Source organism: Acomys minous (genome assembly GCF_964271855.1).
Source record: "Acomys minous genome assembly, chromosome: 1".
NCBI classification, from domain to species: domain Eukaryota; kingdom Metazoa; phylum Chordata; class Mammalia; order Rodentia; family Muridae; genus Acomys; species Acomys minous.
In genome coordinates this window covers 63,702,800-63,720,941 of record NC_140483.1, presented here as the reverse complement: position 1 = coordinate 63,720,941, position 18,142 = coordinate 63,702,800, and the positions used below count along the sequence as shown (strand labels likewise).

General features: G+C 44.6%; 1 protein-coding gene across 1 annotated transcript in view; it reads left to right on the top strand.

Moving 5' to 3' along the window:
* Positions 1 to 9,605: 9,605 nt before the first annotated feature.
* The window catches only part of GPR39 (G protein-coupled receptor 39), a gene marked incomplete at its 3' end in the record, with an annotated part of 195,535 nt that continues 186,998 nt past the window's right edge, over positions 9,606 to 18,142 (top strand). The window contains exon 1 of the mRNA XM_084799531.1: positions 9,606 to 10,867. Coding sequence (XP_084655657.1) covers positions 10,012 to 10,867 — 856 coding nt within the window. The 5' untranslated portion in view covers positions 9,606 to 10,011. The remainder of the gene's footprint in view (positions 10,868 to 18,142) is intronic.

Sequence of the window (18,142 nt, the reverse complement as noted above, 5' to 3'; positions counted from 1 at the left end):
TGTGTGTGTGTGTGTGTGTGTGTGTGTGTGTGTGTGTGTGTGTGTGTGTGTGTGTTTCCTTCATTCTTTGTTGCAGTCTCTGTATAAAGGGAAATTTATTTATGGTCAGAAAGAAGTCAAGAGAAGGAATCATGAGAGACTTTACTTTCTCATACTTAATCAAACTGTTATTATTTTCCCATGGGAGTGAAGATGTTTTTAAAAGTAGAGGAAGTGGGCTGGGGGATGGTTTAGTGGGTAACAACGGTAGCCATACAAGTCTGAGGACCTGAGTTTGAATCCTCAGAGCCTGTATAAAAGCCCAATGCATAGCATGCACATGTATCTTCCTCTTACTCCCACAGAGAGATGGGAGTTGGAGACAGTAGACTCCCCAACATCTCATAGGCCAGTTAGCTTACCACACACAGTAGAAAAATAAAGAAGAGACCTTCAAACAAAGGTGTGGGCTGAGACCTGAACTTGTCCTCTGACCTCTACATACTCTGTGGCACGTGCACACCCACATCCACACATAGGAACACATAAGCACCCATATACACACACAATAGAGACAGACATAAATTATACTAAAAATATTCCTATGGTGGTTGATTTTGGTTGTCAACTTGGTAAGCCTTGGAATCACAAAAGAGATGAATGGAGCCTCAGGAAAAGAAACAGTGGGCACCCAGGTTTGATTCCATATATGTAGGAGATTTTTGCCCATTTTAAAGTCAGGCTATTTGTGGGATTTTGGTTTGTTTCTTCACTATTCTATTGTTTTCATTCTCTATGTATCTTGGATACTAGTGCTTAGTTATATGGCTTAAGAATGCTCTCTGCTAATCTAAGGTATACCCTTTTATTTCCATTTTCTATAGTCCTATGTGTTTTCCTTTGCGTTGTTGCCTGAACATTTGGTTGCAATATCTTAAAAGCTACTACCAAAGTCAATCTCTTCCTTTGCTCTCTAGGAGATTTACAGTTTCTTACAATTCAGTGGGGGCTTGTATATTTTTGTTTTGCTTATTTTTTATGTGTGTGTGTGTGTGTGTGCGCACCTGTGTGTATACTACACGTGTGCAGGTGCTCTCCGGTACCAGAAGAGGATGTTAGAGCTCCGGGATCTGGAGTGCCAGGTGGTTGTGAACCACCTAGTGTGGGTTCCGGAGACTGCAGTCAGGCCCTCCGAAGCTTGCTGAGCTGTCTCTCCAGCTTTCCAGCTGTGCTTGAGTTCTGCACACAGTGCTGAAGGCCAAGGCCCAGTGCTAAGCTTTTGTAAGAGGATATCCACGCTGCAAAGACTGTCCTTTCTATGTCGTGTTTTCCTAGCTGCCTTGTCAAAAATTACTTGGCTGTATATACTTGGGTCTATTTTGGATTCTCTGTTTTATCCAACTGGTCTATGTGTCTGTATTCTCTTCTCTCTCTCTCTCTCTCTCTCTCTCTCTCTCTCTCTCTCTCTCTCTCTCTCTCTTTGTGTGTGTATGTTTGTGTGTGTGTGTGTGTGTGTGTGTGTGTGTGTGTGTGTGTGTGTGTTTGGTCCATATTCTAGTACCCCAATAAGTAAAGAAATAGATAAATTTAAAGACAGTTTACAATACCATAGCTTTTAACATAATTTGAAATCAAGAGTTGTGGTGCATCCAGCTTCTTCTTTGTTAAGATTGATTTTTTGACTATTCAAGGTCTTCAGTAGTTTCCATATGAATTCTAGATCTTTTTCTATTTTCGTAGATATACACCACTAGAATTTTAACAGGGGTTATGCTGAATCTGTATGCAACTGTGGGTAGAATGGGCTTTTACAATGTTAATTTTTCCAATCCACAAATAGGGACTAAAATTGTATCTTCTTCAGTTTCTCTCATTAACATTTTATGTTTTCCAGTGTGTAAGCATTTCACGTTCTTAGTTAAATTTATTTGCATTTTACCCTTTCTATTCTTGTGAATGTGTTCATGTGTGTGTGTGTGTGTGTGTGTGTGTGTGTGTGTGTGAGAGAGAGAGAGAGAGAGAGAGAGAGAGAGAGAGAGAGAGAGAGAGAGAGGAAGAGAGAGAGAGAGGGGGGGGGGGGCTGAGGTCAACTGCCAGTGTTATTTTTTAGCCATCATCCATCCTGTTTATTTTGAGCTAGTGATCTCTCATTGTACTGGAGCTCTTCAAGTATGCTAGGCTGACTGGTCAGGGAGCCCCAGGGTTCTCCTTGTCTCAGCCTCCTCAGTGCTGGGATCACAAGTCAATACTACCACTGGGCAAGTGTCTAAAGCCAGAAGAGGGCATTGGATTCCATGGAACTAGAGCTCAGATGGTTTTAAAATGCTTGATGTGGGTATTGGAACCTAAACTTTACAAGAGCAGTCCTCCATAAATGCACTATACGCCTTTAACTTCTGATTGATTTCTCCAGCCCCATTCCTGACTTTACTATGGTTGCTGGGGATCGAACTCAGGTCTCTATGCTTGCAAGACAACCACTTTATCATCTGAGCCATTTCTTTGGTGCCGTTCCATGCTTTCTAATACGATAATAAGTGGGTTTGTTTTCCACATCAGCAATTTTTGTTTTATGTTGTCCATCAATTTACATGCTCTTGCCTTGACTGTCAAATAAACCCTTCAGGGAAATTACTATTTTACTGCCACAAAACCCTGCAGTGCTGGATGCTTAATGATGGCTCAATAGTTAGGAGTGCGCACTGTTCTTGCAGAAGACCTGAGTTCCCAGCACCCAAGCTGGGAGCCTCACAGCTAACTGTAACCCCAGCTTCAGAGGATCTAATGTTCTCTTCTTGATTCAATGGGCACCTGCACTCACATGTATACAGACACATAGACACACAGACAGATACAGACACACACACACACACACACACACACACACACACACACACACACACACACACATTTTTTAAAGAAAATAAATCTTAAAGCAAAAAATGACAGTGACTTGAACCTGGTCAAAGTGCTGAGAATAAGTGCCTGTTGAGTGATATCTATATCAATGCTCCAAAGCCTCAGGAAACATCGAGGAAGAGAGAATAGAAAGAATGTAAGAGCCAGAGAATGGGGAGGAGGGTCACAAGACGCTGCCTTTTGGGGACATGAAGTGGCCATCGCAGTCACGAGCTCACCGCTGCTATTGCTGAGGTGTGTTACTTGCACAAGACCTGCCCAAGATCAAGTCAGTCAGCATTCCTACACATGTGGGAGAAAGGCTCATGGGGAGCCACGCCTAACTGAGGAGCTATTGGCAGTGATGCTGGCTAGGGTAGGAGAAGATAATTTTCTTTGTGGGTGTGGCCTCTAGTAGATTACCTGTGCTTTGCTAGTGGTTGCCTCCCACCATGTATGTTCAGCACAAGCTGTTCTTAGTGGGTTATTAAAAACATGAAGGCAGGAAGGTGGAAAGGGGACGTGTTGAGGGGGGGAGAAGGATGAATAAAATTGGGGAGTTGGTGGTGGGTATGATCAAAATACATTACATATGTGTACGCAATTGTCAGAGAATAAATAAAATGCTTTCTTTAAATTCAAAATTGAATATGTGTATGTATGCTATATGTAATGTATTTAAAAATTCACTTATTGTGTTTGTTATTATATTAATTTGTATATTTATCTATATTTATATAATAAATGTATTTATAAATTTGCTTATGTGTTTGTGTCTTTGCGTGGGCATGTGCACATATGTGTTCGGGTGCCAGTGGAGGTCAGAAGAGGGCGTTGTGTAGCCTGGGGTTGGATTACAAGTGGCTGTGAACTGCTGGCACAGGTTCTGGGAACTGACCTCAGATCCTCTTCAAGAGCAGCGTGTGTTCTCTTAACCACCCCATTAGGAACTGTTGATATGAAGTCATTCAATCCCCTCGATAACAGCAGGGGATGAGTTGTCTGCTGTTGTCTTCTGGTCACAGAGGAGGAAACCAAAGCACCAAGTGAGTGGTCAGAACCATATCCGAACCCAGGAGTCTGGCCTCCATGTTCACCTGTTTCTGCCTCCTCGGAAGACTCAGCACACTGACGCAGCACAATCCTGAATTGGTTTGCCTGTGTTTACCAAGAAATGCCTGGTAGCTCCATGGTAAGATCTGAGTGTAATTTCCATGAAGGCTGAAAATAATACATATCCTTTGACAACTTTAGGGCTAGGGATACACAGGGTTGCTTCCAAATGGGCTAGAGAGATTGTGTCAGACGAGAAAGAGAGTTTCTCCTTTACCTGGAGTGTTTTAACACAAGAACACCAAGGCCCAAGAGCTTTGTGCCTCTTAACAAGGCACAGGAGTGTACAACCTCTTGGCACTGCAACGTGCCATTATCCTTTATGAATGTGTCAGGCCAAGTTCATAGCTCTTCCGGGATGCCTGTGGCCTGTGGGCTGCGGAGTGGACGCACCTGTTGGGGTTTGGGAGAAGCCAAAGTACTAGTGTGTAGGTTTGCTGTCTGTGTGCCGGGAGCAGCCCAGGTACAATGTTCCCACTGGCATGATGAGCCTGTGTCAGCTCTTTAGATACGTAGGATAGGAAGTGGCAGAGATACTTTCCCCTGGATGCCCCTGGACTTCGGTTATCTAAGAAACGGAGGGCCTGCCAGATAATAGAGAGACTCCTCGCTTTTTCCTGAGTTCAATACACCCAAGTTCAGAGAAAGAGAAGAGAGATAGCTAACAGAAATAATAGCATATTAGCTATGCCTTCCCTAAACAGACGGACACACATAGGTGTGCAGATGTATGGTGTGTAGAGGTCAGAGGTCAATGTCAAATGTCTTTCCTTATTGATCTCCACTTCTGTTTACATGTTTGTTGTGTGTGTCTGTGCACTTGAGTGCAGGAGCCCATAAGGGTAGAGTGACAGGTGGCCATGAAGAGCTCAGTGTGGGTGCTGGGAACAAAACCACGGTCCTCTTGGAAAGCAGCAAGTGCTCCTAATATCTATGCCATCTCTCCAGCCCTCCACTTTATTTTTTAAGACATTCCTTTTGCTGAACCGGGAGCTTTCTATGTAGGCTGAGCTGGCTGCCACTGAGCCTCAAGAGTCCCTCTGTTCTGTCTCTCCAGTGATGGGATGACAGGAACGCACCACCACACTCGGCTTCATAGTGGACTCTGGGGATCCCAATTCAAGTCCGTGTGCTTGTGAGGCTAATGCACTTTACCAGCTAACCTAGCTCCTCAGCCCCAAAGGCCCTCATTTCTCCCATTTTGATCTCATTTTACCCTCTATGAAATATGCTAATAAAATATATAGATTTTACAAACTCTGGCCAAGAGCCTCAGCAAGTGAGAGACATTGAACAGTTGGGATATTTTTTGTTTGGTTTTAAATTGGTCTTTAAAAATGCAGAGGTGAAGTGCACATTTAATTCTCCTAGACCTTTGTTTAAAATATAATTTTTTCCCCTCTTTACTGTTAGGGAAGAATTGCAATTAGTCTGATCTTCATGTTGGCTGTGCGTTTATAATTTGTCTCCTCATGTTGGCAAAGAAAATTTTAATGAGAAGAATTGGGCAGTAATGGAATCTTGTCTGAGCAGAACAAACCAGATTATCGCACTGAGCAGAGCATGACTGGCGTGTAGCGGATGGAGGCAGAGGAAGCGCTGGGGTGGAGGAACAAAGGTCAGCCTTTCCCAGAAACGCCACTGGTCCAGCAGGCAGAGGAGACGCTGCCATAGGGCAGGCAGCACTTAGGTGCAAGGCGCAGTTGGCCTTGCCTTTGCCTTTGGAGTTGTCTGGGAGGTCATTTTATCCTCTATGTCTCAATTTTCTCATTTGTAAAATGGGGAAAATAATATCCACTTGCACAATTGTGAAGATAACAAACAAAGCAAAAAAAAAAAAAGTGACTCATGAGGCTAGAGAGATGACTCAGCACTTAAAAGTGCTTGCTGCTCCTGCAGAGGACTGGAATTTGGTTTTCAGTACTCACATCGAATGGCTGCTCGTAGTCGTCTTTAACTCTAGATCCCAGGCATCCAGTGGCTTCTTCTGGCTTCCCAGGGTAACTGTATTTATGTACACGCACACAACACACACACACACACACACACCAGATAAATGTTTGAGTCTTAAAAAAAGAAAATCTGTAACAGTACATAAGTGAGACCTTGTCTCAAAACAAACAACAAGCCAAATAAACAAACAAGGTAAACAAAACCTCAGGAACAATTTCTGATGTTGGCTTTTGCCCTCCACATATACAGATACATGTGTGCACATGCACCTGCATGCTCATGCACACACATACACACACACAGACACACACAGACACACACACACACACACACACACACACACACAGGGAGAGAGAGAGAGAGAGAGAGAGAGAGAGAGAGAGAGAGAGAGAGAGAGAGAGAGAGAGAGAGTTCTATTAATGTTCATGGCCTATAATAGGAGCTCAGGAAAAAGACTAACAGAATAATTTTAAATATGTAGTCTATGAGTATTTATAATATACTTATATACTACATTGGTTTAAATGGCACATGTAAGTTCCCTTTTCGGGTCTATGACTTCCCTTTTTACTGGTAGCTGGCTAGGTCTAGAGCACCAAGCACGGTCCCCTCCTAATAAGTGGGCCTTAAGTCCAATTAGACATCTGTTGGTTACACCTAAGACATAAGTGCCATTAGTGCATCATTGGAGATACCTTACTTTGCTGGTCCTTGTTGTGGTTTGTAGTCTACATAGTTGGGTAAGACTGTTAACTGTTTTTTCTCCCTTGGCAGCTAGTCCTCAGGGAGAAGGCTTCCAGGCAAGTTCCAGTGCGATTCCTCCAAGTTCTGTGTCCAAGGAGTGTGATGTCTTCAGTAATAGGATCGTACCTTCAAGGTCTTGGAGGTAACATAGGGCAATGGCAATGACAATGGCAGTAGCCTATATTATTTTGGTATAGGGGACTGAAGTCCTCTAACCAGTAAGTCCAAAGGAGGTTTTGTGCCCAACACTGGGGGTTTTGTTAGTTTATGACTCTTGGAAAACCAAGTGGCATACTTTCATTATATACACACACACACACACACACACACACACACACACATATATATATATTTGCTTTTTTCAAACATATTTAGTGTTATTTATGCCCCCTTTCTATCCCATTGCTGTATTACTCTCCCTCTCCCTTCCCCAGTTACTCCCCTCAATAACTCTGGTTTTCGCTCTCTCCTCCCATCTCTCCCGTCCCTTCCTATTCACTCTGGATTCCCTGTATCCTATCCTCTCTGGAGCTCCTTTCTCTGCTCCTCTATGGTCCGCTTCTACTTTCCTCAGTTATGCAGTTAACAGGTTATGTATTCAAATATAGAGACCCACAAATAAGAGAACACGCGATGTTTGTTGTTTGGGCCTGGGTTACATAGCTTAGTACGATATAGCCTAGTTCCATCCATTTACCTAAAATTTCCACAACTTCTGTTTTCTTTACAGCAGAAGTATTCCATTGTGTATATCTGCCACATTTTCATGACCATGCTGGGCAAGGATCTATGAAGTAGGATGAGATGTGCTTTGATTATATGCCAAGGAGTGCTATGGCTGGGCCATATGGTAGAAATTTCTTTTTGGCTTTTTGAGAATTCTCCACACTGATTTCCACAGTGGTTGCACCAGATCTCAACTGAACCAGTAGTGATCCAGGGCTCTCCTTTCCTAGCTTTCTTTCTAGCATTTGTTGCTGTTTTTTTTTTTTAATCCCTTTGGTCTTAGCTACTCTGATCAGGGTAAAATGAAATTTTAAAATAGTTTTCCCAATTGCTAAAGATGTTGAAGACTTTATCTCCGTCTTTATTTCTTGTGTGAGAACTCTGTTCAGCTACATACATCACTTTTGAATTCAGGCACTTATTTTCTTGATTCTTTGTTTTTTGAGGTCTTTGTATGTTTTGGATAATAACCTTCCATTGAAGTATTGATGGCAAAGATTCTCCTCCATTCTGGGGCCTTCCTCTTGACTTTTGATTGTTTACTTTGTTGTACAGGAGCCTTTAAATCTTATGAAATTCCATTTGTTAATTGTTGGCCTTAATTCTTGAGCAAATGGAGTTGTATTTAGAAATCTTTTTCTGTACCTAGGTTTGTTTTCTCCTAGCAATATGTCATTGAGGTCTTTGATCCACTTGGAGTTGGTTTTTGGACAGGGTGATAAATATAGGTCTAGTTTCATCCTTCTACAGTGTGGTCATCCAGCCCAGTGTGGGTGGTACCAACTCCTAGACATGCCAGCCTGGGTTGTATGAGAAAGAAGCTAGCAGAACATGAGGGTGAGGGAGCTGGCAAATAGCATCTAGCCACACTTTCTCTTTCAGTTCCGACCCTGACTTTCCTCAATAATTGACCTGGAAGTGTAAACAAAATAAACCTCTTTGGTCTTAAGTTGCTTTTGGTTGATGTGTTCCACCACAGCAACATGCAAAGCCTTAGGACCCAATACCTCATTAACCAAGACCGGTGGCACATGCCTGTAATCCCAACACTTGGAAGGAAGAGGCAGAAGGATCAAGGAGTTCAAGGTTATCCTGGCCTACATGGAGTTGGAGGCCAGCCTGGGCTACACGAGACCTTTTCTCAAAAAAATCAAAAACAAAAGAAAACCCAAGAAAGTGATATTATGACCCAAGGGGACTCAGCCCATCTTCTGTCTTTAATATACTGATCCAGGCATGGTGACCCAGACAAGGAAAAGCTGCTGTCAGGATGGGCAGGGACTAAAAACCTATCTATTTCTTTAGAACAGTGGTGCTTGGCTTAGAGTGACCTCCCACCCACCCCCACCTCCATCTAGCAATGTTTGTACACATTTTTGACGCACAATGCAGAGGTCCCCTTACTCTCTTTTGGTTCCACCCTCATTTTCGATTTTAGAGTTGTGGAATTTCTATGCTGAAGTGCCCAAATTGCCCATTAGGATGCCTCCAGCCCTTTTAAACAGAGAACCTCACTGAATGTCGGTAGGCTCCTGCTGCAGTCCTTGGGAATATGACCTTGAAGTATGTGCGTCCCTAACCTAGCATCTGGAATAAAGGCGGCTTTTGCATCCCACCTGTGTTACCAACTGCTGGTGAATTCTGCCTCTGGAGAGAGAATGGCTCAGTGAAACAACCACAAGCTCTTCTGGGGGGGTCACTGGGCAGAATAGTGAGGCAGCAGTGTGTGTTGTGCAAGACACTAGGAGGCTTGGAGCCAAGGCAGGCCTCAAATAGGATCGTATTAGCCTATTGGGGGCTGACCTCAAGGTAGTAATTAATTGCAAATACCCAGATATCTCATGATTTGGGCACTACTGGGAGAGCACTTGCAGGGTCCTCTAGAGCAAGGCACAGCTACACCAGTCCTGCAAGGCAGGACATCTCAGACATCTGAACCGAACAGTCTAGTGACTCAAAGTTTGTCTCTCTCCAAGGCTAGGCGTGCCCTCCGGCTTCCCAGGTGCCATGCCTACTTGGTTTGCCAGTCTCAAGAAACCTCAAAGGCTGGTCTGGAGGCTGCTGCAAAAGTCAGGAGGGAGGTGCTATTCCTTTTTCTCCCACAATCTCTGTATTGAGTCAGAGCTGGGCTGGTCCTGCAGCAGGCTGCTGAACAGAAAGTCTGTGGTTAATGATTGACCCGTGGGAGACCTCTTGGCTTCCCTCCTGGAAGGCCGCCGGGGAGTGCAGTGCCAGGGCCCTGGAAGAGAGAGAGAGGAGGATCCACATACAGCCAGGCAGAGTACTGCGGGCTTCACTCAGAGTTGGGTGGGGGTGGGGGGTCCGACCCTCCTTCCCCTGATTGGTCCCTCCTCACCCCAGCTCAACTATCATCTCCAACCCCCCACCACCACCCGCTGGCGCCGCCCGGGATTCTGGGGTGAATTGTTCCAGGAAGTTTCAATGAGAGAGCTGAAAAACTAAGTCACCCTTCGCCAGCCCACCCCAGTGACAGAAAGTGCTGCCCCGAGGCTGGTGAGTTGCCGGGCATCTTTGGGAGGCACAAGAAAGGGAACAGGAGACATTTGGGGACCCCGGTGGTCTGGGTCTCTCTTCCTCATGGCTTCATCCAGTGGCTCCAGCAAGGTCTGCTCCCGTGTCATCAATGACAGCCACGTCCCCGAATTTGAGGTGGCTACTTGGATCAAAATCACCCTCGCCTTGGTGTACCTGATCGTCTTCGTGGTGGGCATCGTGGGCAACAGCGTCACAATCCGAGTTACGCAGCTGTTGCAGAAAAAGGGCTATTTACAGAAGGAGGTGACAGATCACATGGTCAGCTTGGCTTGTTCAGATATCTTGGTCTTTCTGATCGGTATGCCCATGGAATTCTACAGCATCATCTGGAACCCCCTGAGCACACCCAGCTACGCACTGTCCTGTAAGCTCCACACGTTCCTCTTTGAGACTTGTAGCTATGCCACATTGCTTCACGTGCTGACGCTCAGCTTTGAGCGCTACATTGCCATTTGCCATCCCTTCAGGTACAAGGCGGTGTCCGGACCTTGCCAGGTGAAACTGCTGATCGGCTTTGTATGGGTCACCTCTGCCCTGGTGGCACTCCCCTTGCTCTTTGCCATGGGTGTTGAGTACCCTTTGGTGACTGTGCCCACCCACAAAGGACTCAACTGCAACCACTCTCGCGCCCGCAGCCACCAGGATTCTGGGAACTCCAGTATGTCCATCTGCACAAACCTCTCCAGCCGCTGGGCTGTGTTTCAGTCCAGCATCTTTGGGGCCTTCGCCATTTATTTGGTGGTCCTGGCGTCTGTGGCTTTCATGTGTTGGAATATGATGAAAGTGCTAATGAGGAGCAAGAAGGGTACTCTGGCAGGGACCGGGCCACAGCTGCAGCTCAGGAAATCCGAGAGTGAGGAGAGCCGGACAGCGAGAAGACAGACCATCATATTCCTGAGTGAGTCGGGGTCGCAGGGGAACCTGGGTCTTCTGGCCTGAGAAGTGAAAACCCCGAGTTCACTGAGGCTAAAAAGTGGCAGCTGATTAAGGGCTTTGGTGCTCACCTGGTCGTGTGTGGAGACGTCTCTTCTTTGTGTTTAGGAAATCTGTGGTATATGACATTGAAAGGTCTGGTACGTTATTTCTATGGCTTCAGGCTATAAACAAAGTATCTCAGATAACGATATTGGGTGATAAGAGGAACAAATTAAGTCATCCAAGACAGGTGAAAGTTCCTTTGGAAGGGGGCAAGTTCTTCGGAGATAAAGAGAGTGACTTTTATCTTTTACTGGATCATTAGGCCAGAGGCCTTAATCAGGCAGGGACATTTTGTCTCCATTCTCCTCCTATGAAGAAGCTGGCTTGTCAGGGATAATACTTGCTCTGTACACTGCTATTTCTGGCAGGAATGGTCTGCTAGTCTTAAGAACCCCAAGCTCTTATCTGCTCACTCTGAGATGTATACCAGCACTCCCTGTTTGGTTTTCTGTTGGGGCCATGGAAGTGTGCTCTCCCAGAACAGTGAAACATAGCAGGCCTTCCTCTTTATCTCATGACTTGGCCTCAACATTTCTTGATACTCCCACTTCTGGGAGAGAGAAAGAGAGGGGGATGGGGGAGGGAGAGATTTGCTTCCAAAACGTGGTGGTGAGGAAAGTATTTGAAACTTAAGAGGACTATTTCTAGGGAGCTGGTGATATGGAAGACCCCAAAACCTTCAGAAGAGAGTCTCTTGAAGCTAGAGATGGGGCTCGGATGGTAGAGCACTTGGCTAGTGTATAGGAAGCCCTGAGTGCCACCCCAGCACTACATAAACTTGGTGTGGTACCCCACACTTGTAATCCTGGCATTTGGGAAGAAGAAGAAGCAGGAGGATCTGAAGTTCAGGGTCATCCTTGGCTACTTAGTGAGTTAGAGGCTAGCCTAATTCCATGAGACCCTGAAACAAAAATGAAAAAACCTGGAGCGATGGCTCTGCTGCTCTTCCTGAAGACCCTGGTGAGAGTCCCAGCACTGTTGCCCAGTGGCTCTTAACGACCTGTAACTCTAACTCTGGGGAACATGATGGCCTCTTCTGGGCAATTTGGACATCTACGCCCAACATTCACAAACATTCAGGTAGACATGCATACATCTCTAAATAATAAAAAACAGAAGGGCTTTGTTGCTAACCCCTGAGTGAGCCAGGACCTTAACCCAGACATCTGAAGTGTGTGTCCCCAAAGGCTTTAAAAAATATTTTCCAGCAGAAACAAGGAACAGGTGACATCATAGGTATGTGAGTGGCAGTTGGGTCAAGGAAGAGTTGAGATTGCAAACATTTCCCCCCCCCCCCCCACCTCCCCTTTTCAGTGTGGTGTCCTGAGAGAAATCAATCCTGAGTTGTTTGTTTGGGTGTCAGAAACTGAAGTCCCAGTCCCAGGGCTGGGTTTCAGGCAGGGTTGAAACTGGAAGGCACTGAGGTCTTAGGTCAGCTTCTCCTTTGGCTGAAGGTGCCTCAGCTGCTGACTTGATTTTAATCTAAGTCTGTAGAAAACAATAAGATTTGGATGACCAGCTGGGTTTGGTGGTGCAAGCCTATAATCCCAGCACTCAGGGAGACAGGGGCAAGCGGATCTCTGTGAGTTCAAGGCCAGCCTAGTCTACAAAGTGAGGCCAGGACAACCAAGGCTACACAGAGAAAGCCTGTCTCAAAAAGAGAGGAGAGATGGGAGAGGGAGAGGGGGAGAGAGAGAGAGAGAGAGAGAGAGAAAGCAGGGCAGGGGAGAGGGAGAGGGAGAGATTTGGATGGCCATCTGGCATCAAGGGCTGTGTTACTTACATTTCTAAATTCTTGGATCCTGAAACAGGGATGTGAATCAAGGGCTTTTAGATAATGGTATAAACACAGTTTACTAAGAAAGAGGTCACCCCCAAGCAAGGAAACCAGCCAGAGAGTTGGGAAAAAACTGGCCTCTTGGAGCTGTGATCTTTCGTGGGCCATTCACACAGTGCTCACTTTATCCTAAGCTTGTATACAGTGTATGCTCTGCTCCTTGCTTGTAGCCTTTGGTCTTTCATACGTTAATCTTGATGCCCTTTACCCTTCTCTTCTGCCACAGTTGTGGTGGGTAATATATGCTTCCATTTGATAGAGGAGGAATTTGGAGCTTAAGATATATGGACTGGGAAAGCAGCTCAGTTGGTCAAGTCCTTAGCCTGCATGAAGGCCTAGGTTCAGACTCCAGCAGGAAGTGAGGGTCCACGCTTGGAATCCCAGCACTCTGGATGGGGCAGCTGGAGGATCGAATGCTCACAGTCACCATCAGTTAGGCTAGCCTAGAATATATAAGAAACAACATCATCACCAAAACCCCACCTCACGGTGAGAAAACGAGGGTCTGGCCCAGACTTCCATTGTCCTGGTGGACAGGAAATGATGTAAGGCAGGGCGTAGGCAAGGAAGGATCAACCTAAGTGAAGGTGGCAGGCTGGTGCTCTGGGAGCCAGAGTGGGGAGTCCTGTGAAATAATGTGACCCATGACCCTGTACATGGTGAGGACACTGAAGCCAACACAGTCTCTGTCACCCCGTATCTGTTGCTCAAAATATCACCGGAGGGACGGAAATCCCGTTTGCTTGCTTGAACATTTGGCTTCTTTTCCCTTCTAAATCCCCTTAGACACATCGTAAACTGTTAGCCACAACTTGTACATAGAAGACTTTATTTTTGTATTTTTAAAACGTATGGTTGTATGTGTGTGAATATGTGCACGTGCACACAGGTGCCCGAGGAGACCAGTAGGAGGCATTGGATCTCCTAGAGCTGGTGTGAGCCCCCACTGTGGATTCTGGGAACTGAATTTGGGCCTTCTGGAAAGGCAGCAAATGCTTTTAACCACTAAGCTACCTCCATAGTGTCTACCTTTATTCTCTCACGAATCTCTGGTTTTGTTTTGTTTTTTGTTTTTTGTTTTTTGTTTTCCCTGTTTCTCTGAGGGGGTGGCAGTTCATTTCCTGCTTCAAGTTCAGATGAACAGCAGACACTACTTGGCATATATATGGTCAGAATACTCCAGACTTTTATTTGAAGATGGAAAGTCCCCGGAAATCATTTTTCACAGTAGTAATTGCTTCAAATGAGTTTCTCCTTAACTCTTCTCGCCTTCCCTTTTATACTTCTCCTTTTCTTTATAACAACTATATATTAATCACCCACTGGCTCCCATAGTAGACATTGCTGACTGACAATCAAGTACTCAGTGTGTGATAAAATCTTGAGAAATTTGCCATTTGTATTTAGCCCATCTTCTCTGCAGTAGGTTTTCAAAGCGGGTGCTTGCAAATGCCGACACCCCTCCCCAGTGAAATTCAAAGAACTTTAAAAAATAGGAACCTCACTAATTAACTCAAGTTAGGGAGTAAACTAATGGAGTGAAGAGGAGGAAACCGTGGCTGACATCCATCAGATTAATATGATGCAATTTGTTTTGTGGGTTTCATAAACTTATGCTTTGGGGCATTTTTAACCCAGAACAAATGAACATATAAATTGTTTACAAACCACTGAATTTAATATAGTGATTGAGCTGTCTTTTTAGTATTTCACTTAACAGATGGATCAAATGAAAATAAATATTTGCTCATTTCAAACATATTTTGAATTTAATATGAAATGTAAATGACGACAAAACACAATATGTCTTCCAAGTACTTGAAGCAATAAAAGATCAATTAAGGGTTTCCTCCTCATTGTTAAAAATTCTTCTAACTTCTATATAATGGAGCCAAAATTCACAAACCCAAGCAAGATGAGGAAGGCTTTGTAGCAATTATTAATTTTTTTCTACATGTTTTTGTGGTTATTCCTTGCGTGTATTGAAGTGCTGGGCTGGTGAGTAATGGGAACAAATGGGGGACTCTGGGAGAGAAAACAGGGCAGTGCTGAGATGCCCACTAGGTCGCAAGTAATTTGCAGGACAAACCTTAATAATGCAAAAGTGCCTATTCCTGAAAACCCTTGTCTGCCCCTTCCCGGTCTCTCTGTGTGGCTCTAAGTCTCTCTCTCTCTCCTTTTCTCTCTCTCTCTCCCTCTGGCTCTTCTCCTCTCCCTCTCTTTCTTCCTCATTCCTTCCTTCTTCCCATCTGTGTGTGATGTGTACGTGTGGACATACATGGGCCATTCACCTGGGGTGCTTACATGCAGGCAAGCACTCATACACATAAACTAAAAACAAATACACTTTTTTTTTAAAGTGCAATTTTTTTATGGCACTCCAGAAACCTTTCAAGGCAACAGCTGCCATGTGATCCCCAGAGTATATTTACAATACAGAACGCGAGCTGTAAACCGTGTTACAGATTTTCACGATGTTAATGAAATGGAGGCATAGAAACCCATGAATTTAACGTGTCCAGCCACTAATGGCAATTAGAGTCTATCTGACTTAGACCAAGTAATCGTGAAAGAACAGACATTGACAAGCGTAACCCCAGGACAGGCTCTTCAGCATGAGTGATCTGGATGGGAAAAAAAATGTGAGAGAGGCCTTCTGAAGAAAGCCAGCCTATAACATATTAGTTAAAATATGTACTGTTTATTTAATGTGAATGTGTGTGTGCCTGTGTGTACATGAGCCCACAGAGGCCAGAACAGGCCATCACATGCGCTGGAACTGGAGTCACAGACCATTGCAAATCAATTTGTGTGAGAGCTAGGCACTGAACTTGGGTCCTCTGCAGGAGCAGCCAGTGCTCTTAACCACTGAACCATCTCTCTAGCCTCTATTCAGCCTCTCTTAAGTCAGGGACTCATGGCCAGACTAACCTGGAACTCAGTAATTAGCTAAAGATGATCTTCAATTTATGATCCTCTTGCCTCGACTTCCCAAGTGCTGAGATTACAGGTGTGCCCGGCCATGCCCAATGTATGCTGTGCTGGGAATGGAAGCCAGGGCTTCCTGCATTTTCAGCAAGGTCTTTACCAACTGAGACACCCCCTACCCTACCCCCTGCTCACCATAAGAATGCTTTAATATTTGTTTTCTCGACTAGTTTAATTTTCCAAGCAAAGACGTTTTTCTGCAGTGTACAATGATCTATCAACTCAGTATCTCTGGGAAATATCATCAAAATTAAATTAGTGACCTCTTAGTGTAGGATAATATTTTGATTCAAATGCTTGAATATATCAGGAGAAAGTTTTACCTCAAGTATTCAGATTACTGCCACTCTCCTCTCCTTCCCTTTATTGATGTAGATGCGGCTATAATAAATGATATCGCCTGTTTATATTTTCTATTTGTGAAATCCATCATAAATTGCAAATTTCCTGCGATCAGCCTGGTAGACAAATACAATAATGCTGCTTTATTTGTATAATCAGGCTGTCTCGGAGATTTCATTTCTCTGTCGGAGACATGCATAGCATTTGAGGAAGGAAATATTGAAATCTTAGGCCCCATTCATTAGCATGCCTCTTCATCTATCTTTGTTGCATGCTTCTCGGGGGCCCTCAGAATATAATCAGGGTGTGGGTGCCTTGGTTGGGCAAGCCATCTAGATTACTGTGCCCAAATAGAGTAAAATTCATCTATGAGGAGACAATACATGAGAAGAATATTCAATTGGAAGTCCAGGAGTCTTGTCCTGTCCTGCCTCCTGGACAATGACCTGTGACCTACCTCTATCCGCTCACTCTACCTTCTCCTTTCCTTTTTTCTTTTAAAAAATATTTCAGGGCTGGATGTGGCACAAGCCTTTAATTGCAGCACCAGGATGCTCTAGAGCTAGGCAAGTGCTCTACTGCTGAGCCGTGTTTCCAGGCCAAGTCTGCCATCTTCTTTTGCTCAGACCTTGGCTTTCCTTCATACTAGCAATTGACATCTCATTTGGTACCTCATCTCTAAACCAGCCCTCTAAAGCTGGGCAGTGGCTCTCTCCTTCTACTTTTCTGATGCCCTTGACATATGTGTCTGGCTCCATTAGATTCCTTTCTCACTTTGGACTGGTCTCATTTTGGCTGCTATAAGAACCATCCTCAGCTGGGGGAGCTTCCACAACACGCACCTGTTTTCTCACAGTTCTGCTGGCTGGAAGTCTGGTATGTAGATACCACCAATGCTTGTGGTATCTCTCGGGAGCACTATTTTTTATTAATTTATTATTGTTATTATTGTTGTTGTTGTTGTTGTTATGGATATAGGAGCTTACCATGTGGCTCCGGATGCCCTGGAATTTACTATGTAGACCAAGTTAATCTCAAACTAACAAGAGATCCCCCTGCCTTTACCTCTCTAGTGCTGCCTCTACCCAAGATCTAGGGGTACCACCATTCCTGGCTTTCTCCCTTTTTTTTTTTTTTGAAATATTATCTTTTAAATTAAATTAAATTAGTCACCGTGCATTGGTGTTTGGTTGGGTGTGTGTGTGTGTAGGTTCATGTGCCATTGTATGCATTTGGAGGTCAGAGCACAACTTGCAGGAGTCAGTTCTTTTCCTCTACCATGTGCTCCTCAGAGACTGAGAATCTTGTCTTGGTGGCAGGCGCCTTTACACACTGGGCCATCTCACTGGCTCCCTTTCTCCTTGATTTGCACATAGCTGTCTTTGTAGTGGCCTCTCCTCTGTGCACACACAAACACACACTCCAATTCCTGGCCTTACAAGGCCATCAGACATTACTTCCTGTACACTTACTGTGCATTTGGGATGGGGTCCAAAGCATGACTCTAGGGGTCACATTGAAAGGACATTACACCCTTAAGTTTGGGCATCCTACCTCCTCCTCACTTCCTTCAGCAGACATGGTTAAACTCGTTTCCTGGCCTCTACATGGTATTTGTTCTGTCTAATTGCTTTTCTGCCAGAATCCACACTCTTTCATCCCGATAGCTCCATTCCCTTCTGCAAATTCACATCATTCTCTTTCTCCACTTTCTCCAAGATCTCAGGGATGCTCTGACCTCCAAATGCATACAATGACACGTGAACCCATGCACACACACAGCCAATCAAACACCCATGCACAGTTGTAATTCTACATTTACTTGTGCAGTCATTTGGTATCTGGTTTTTGTTGTTGTTGTTGTTGTTGTTTTTATTCCTGAATGGCAGAAGCTGTTCCTAACTTTGTTTCTCGTGTGTGTGTGTGTGTGTGTGTGTGTGTGTGTGTGACATATGTGTGTGTGCATGTGTATAAGCATGTATATAGAAGCCAGACATTGATATTAGGTGTCTTTCATTATTGCTGCCA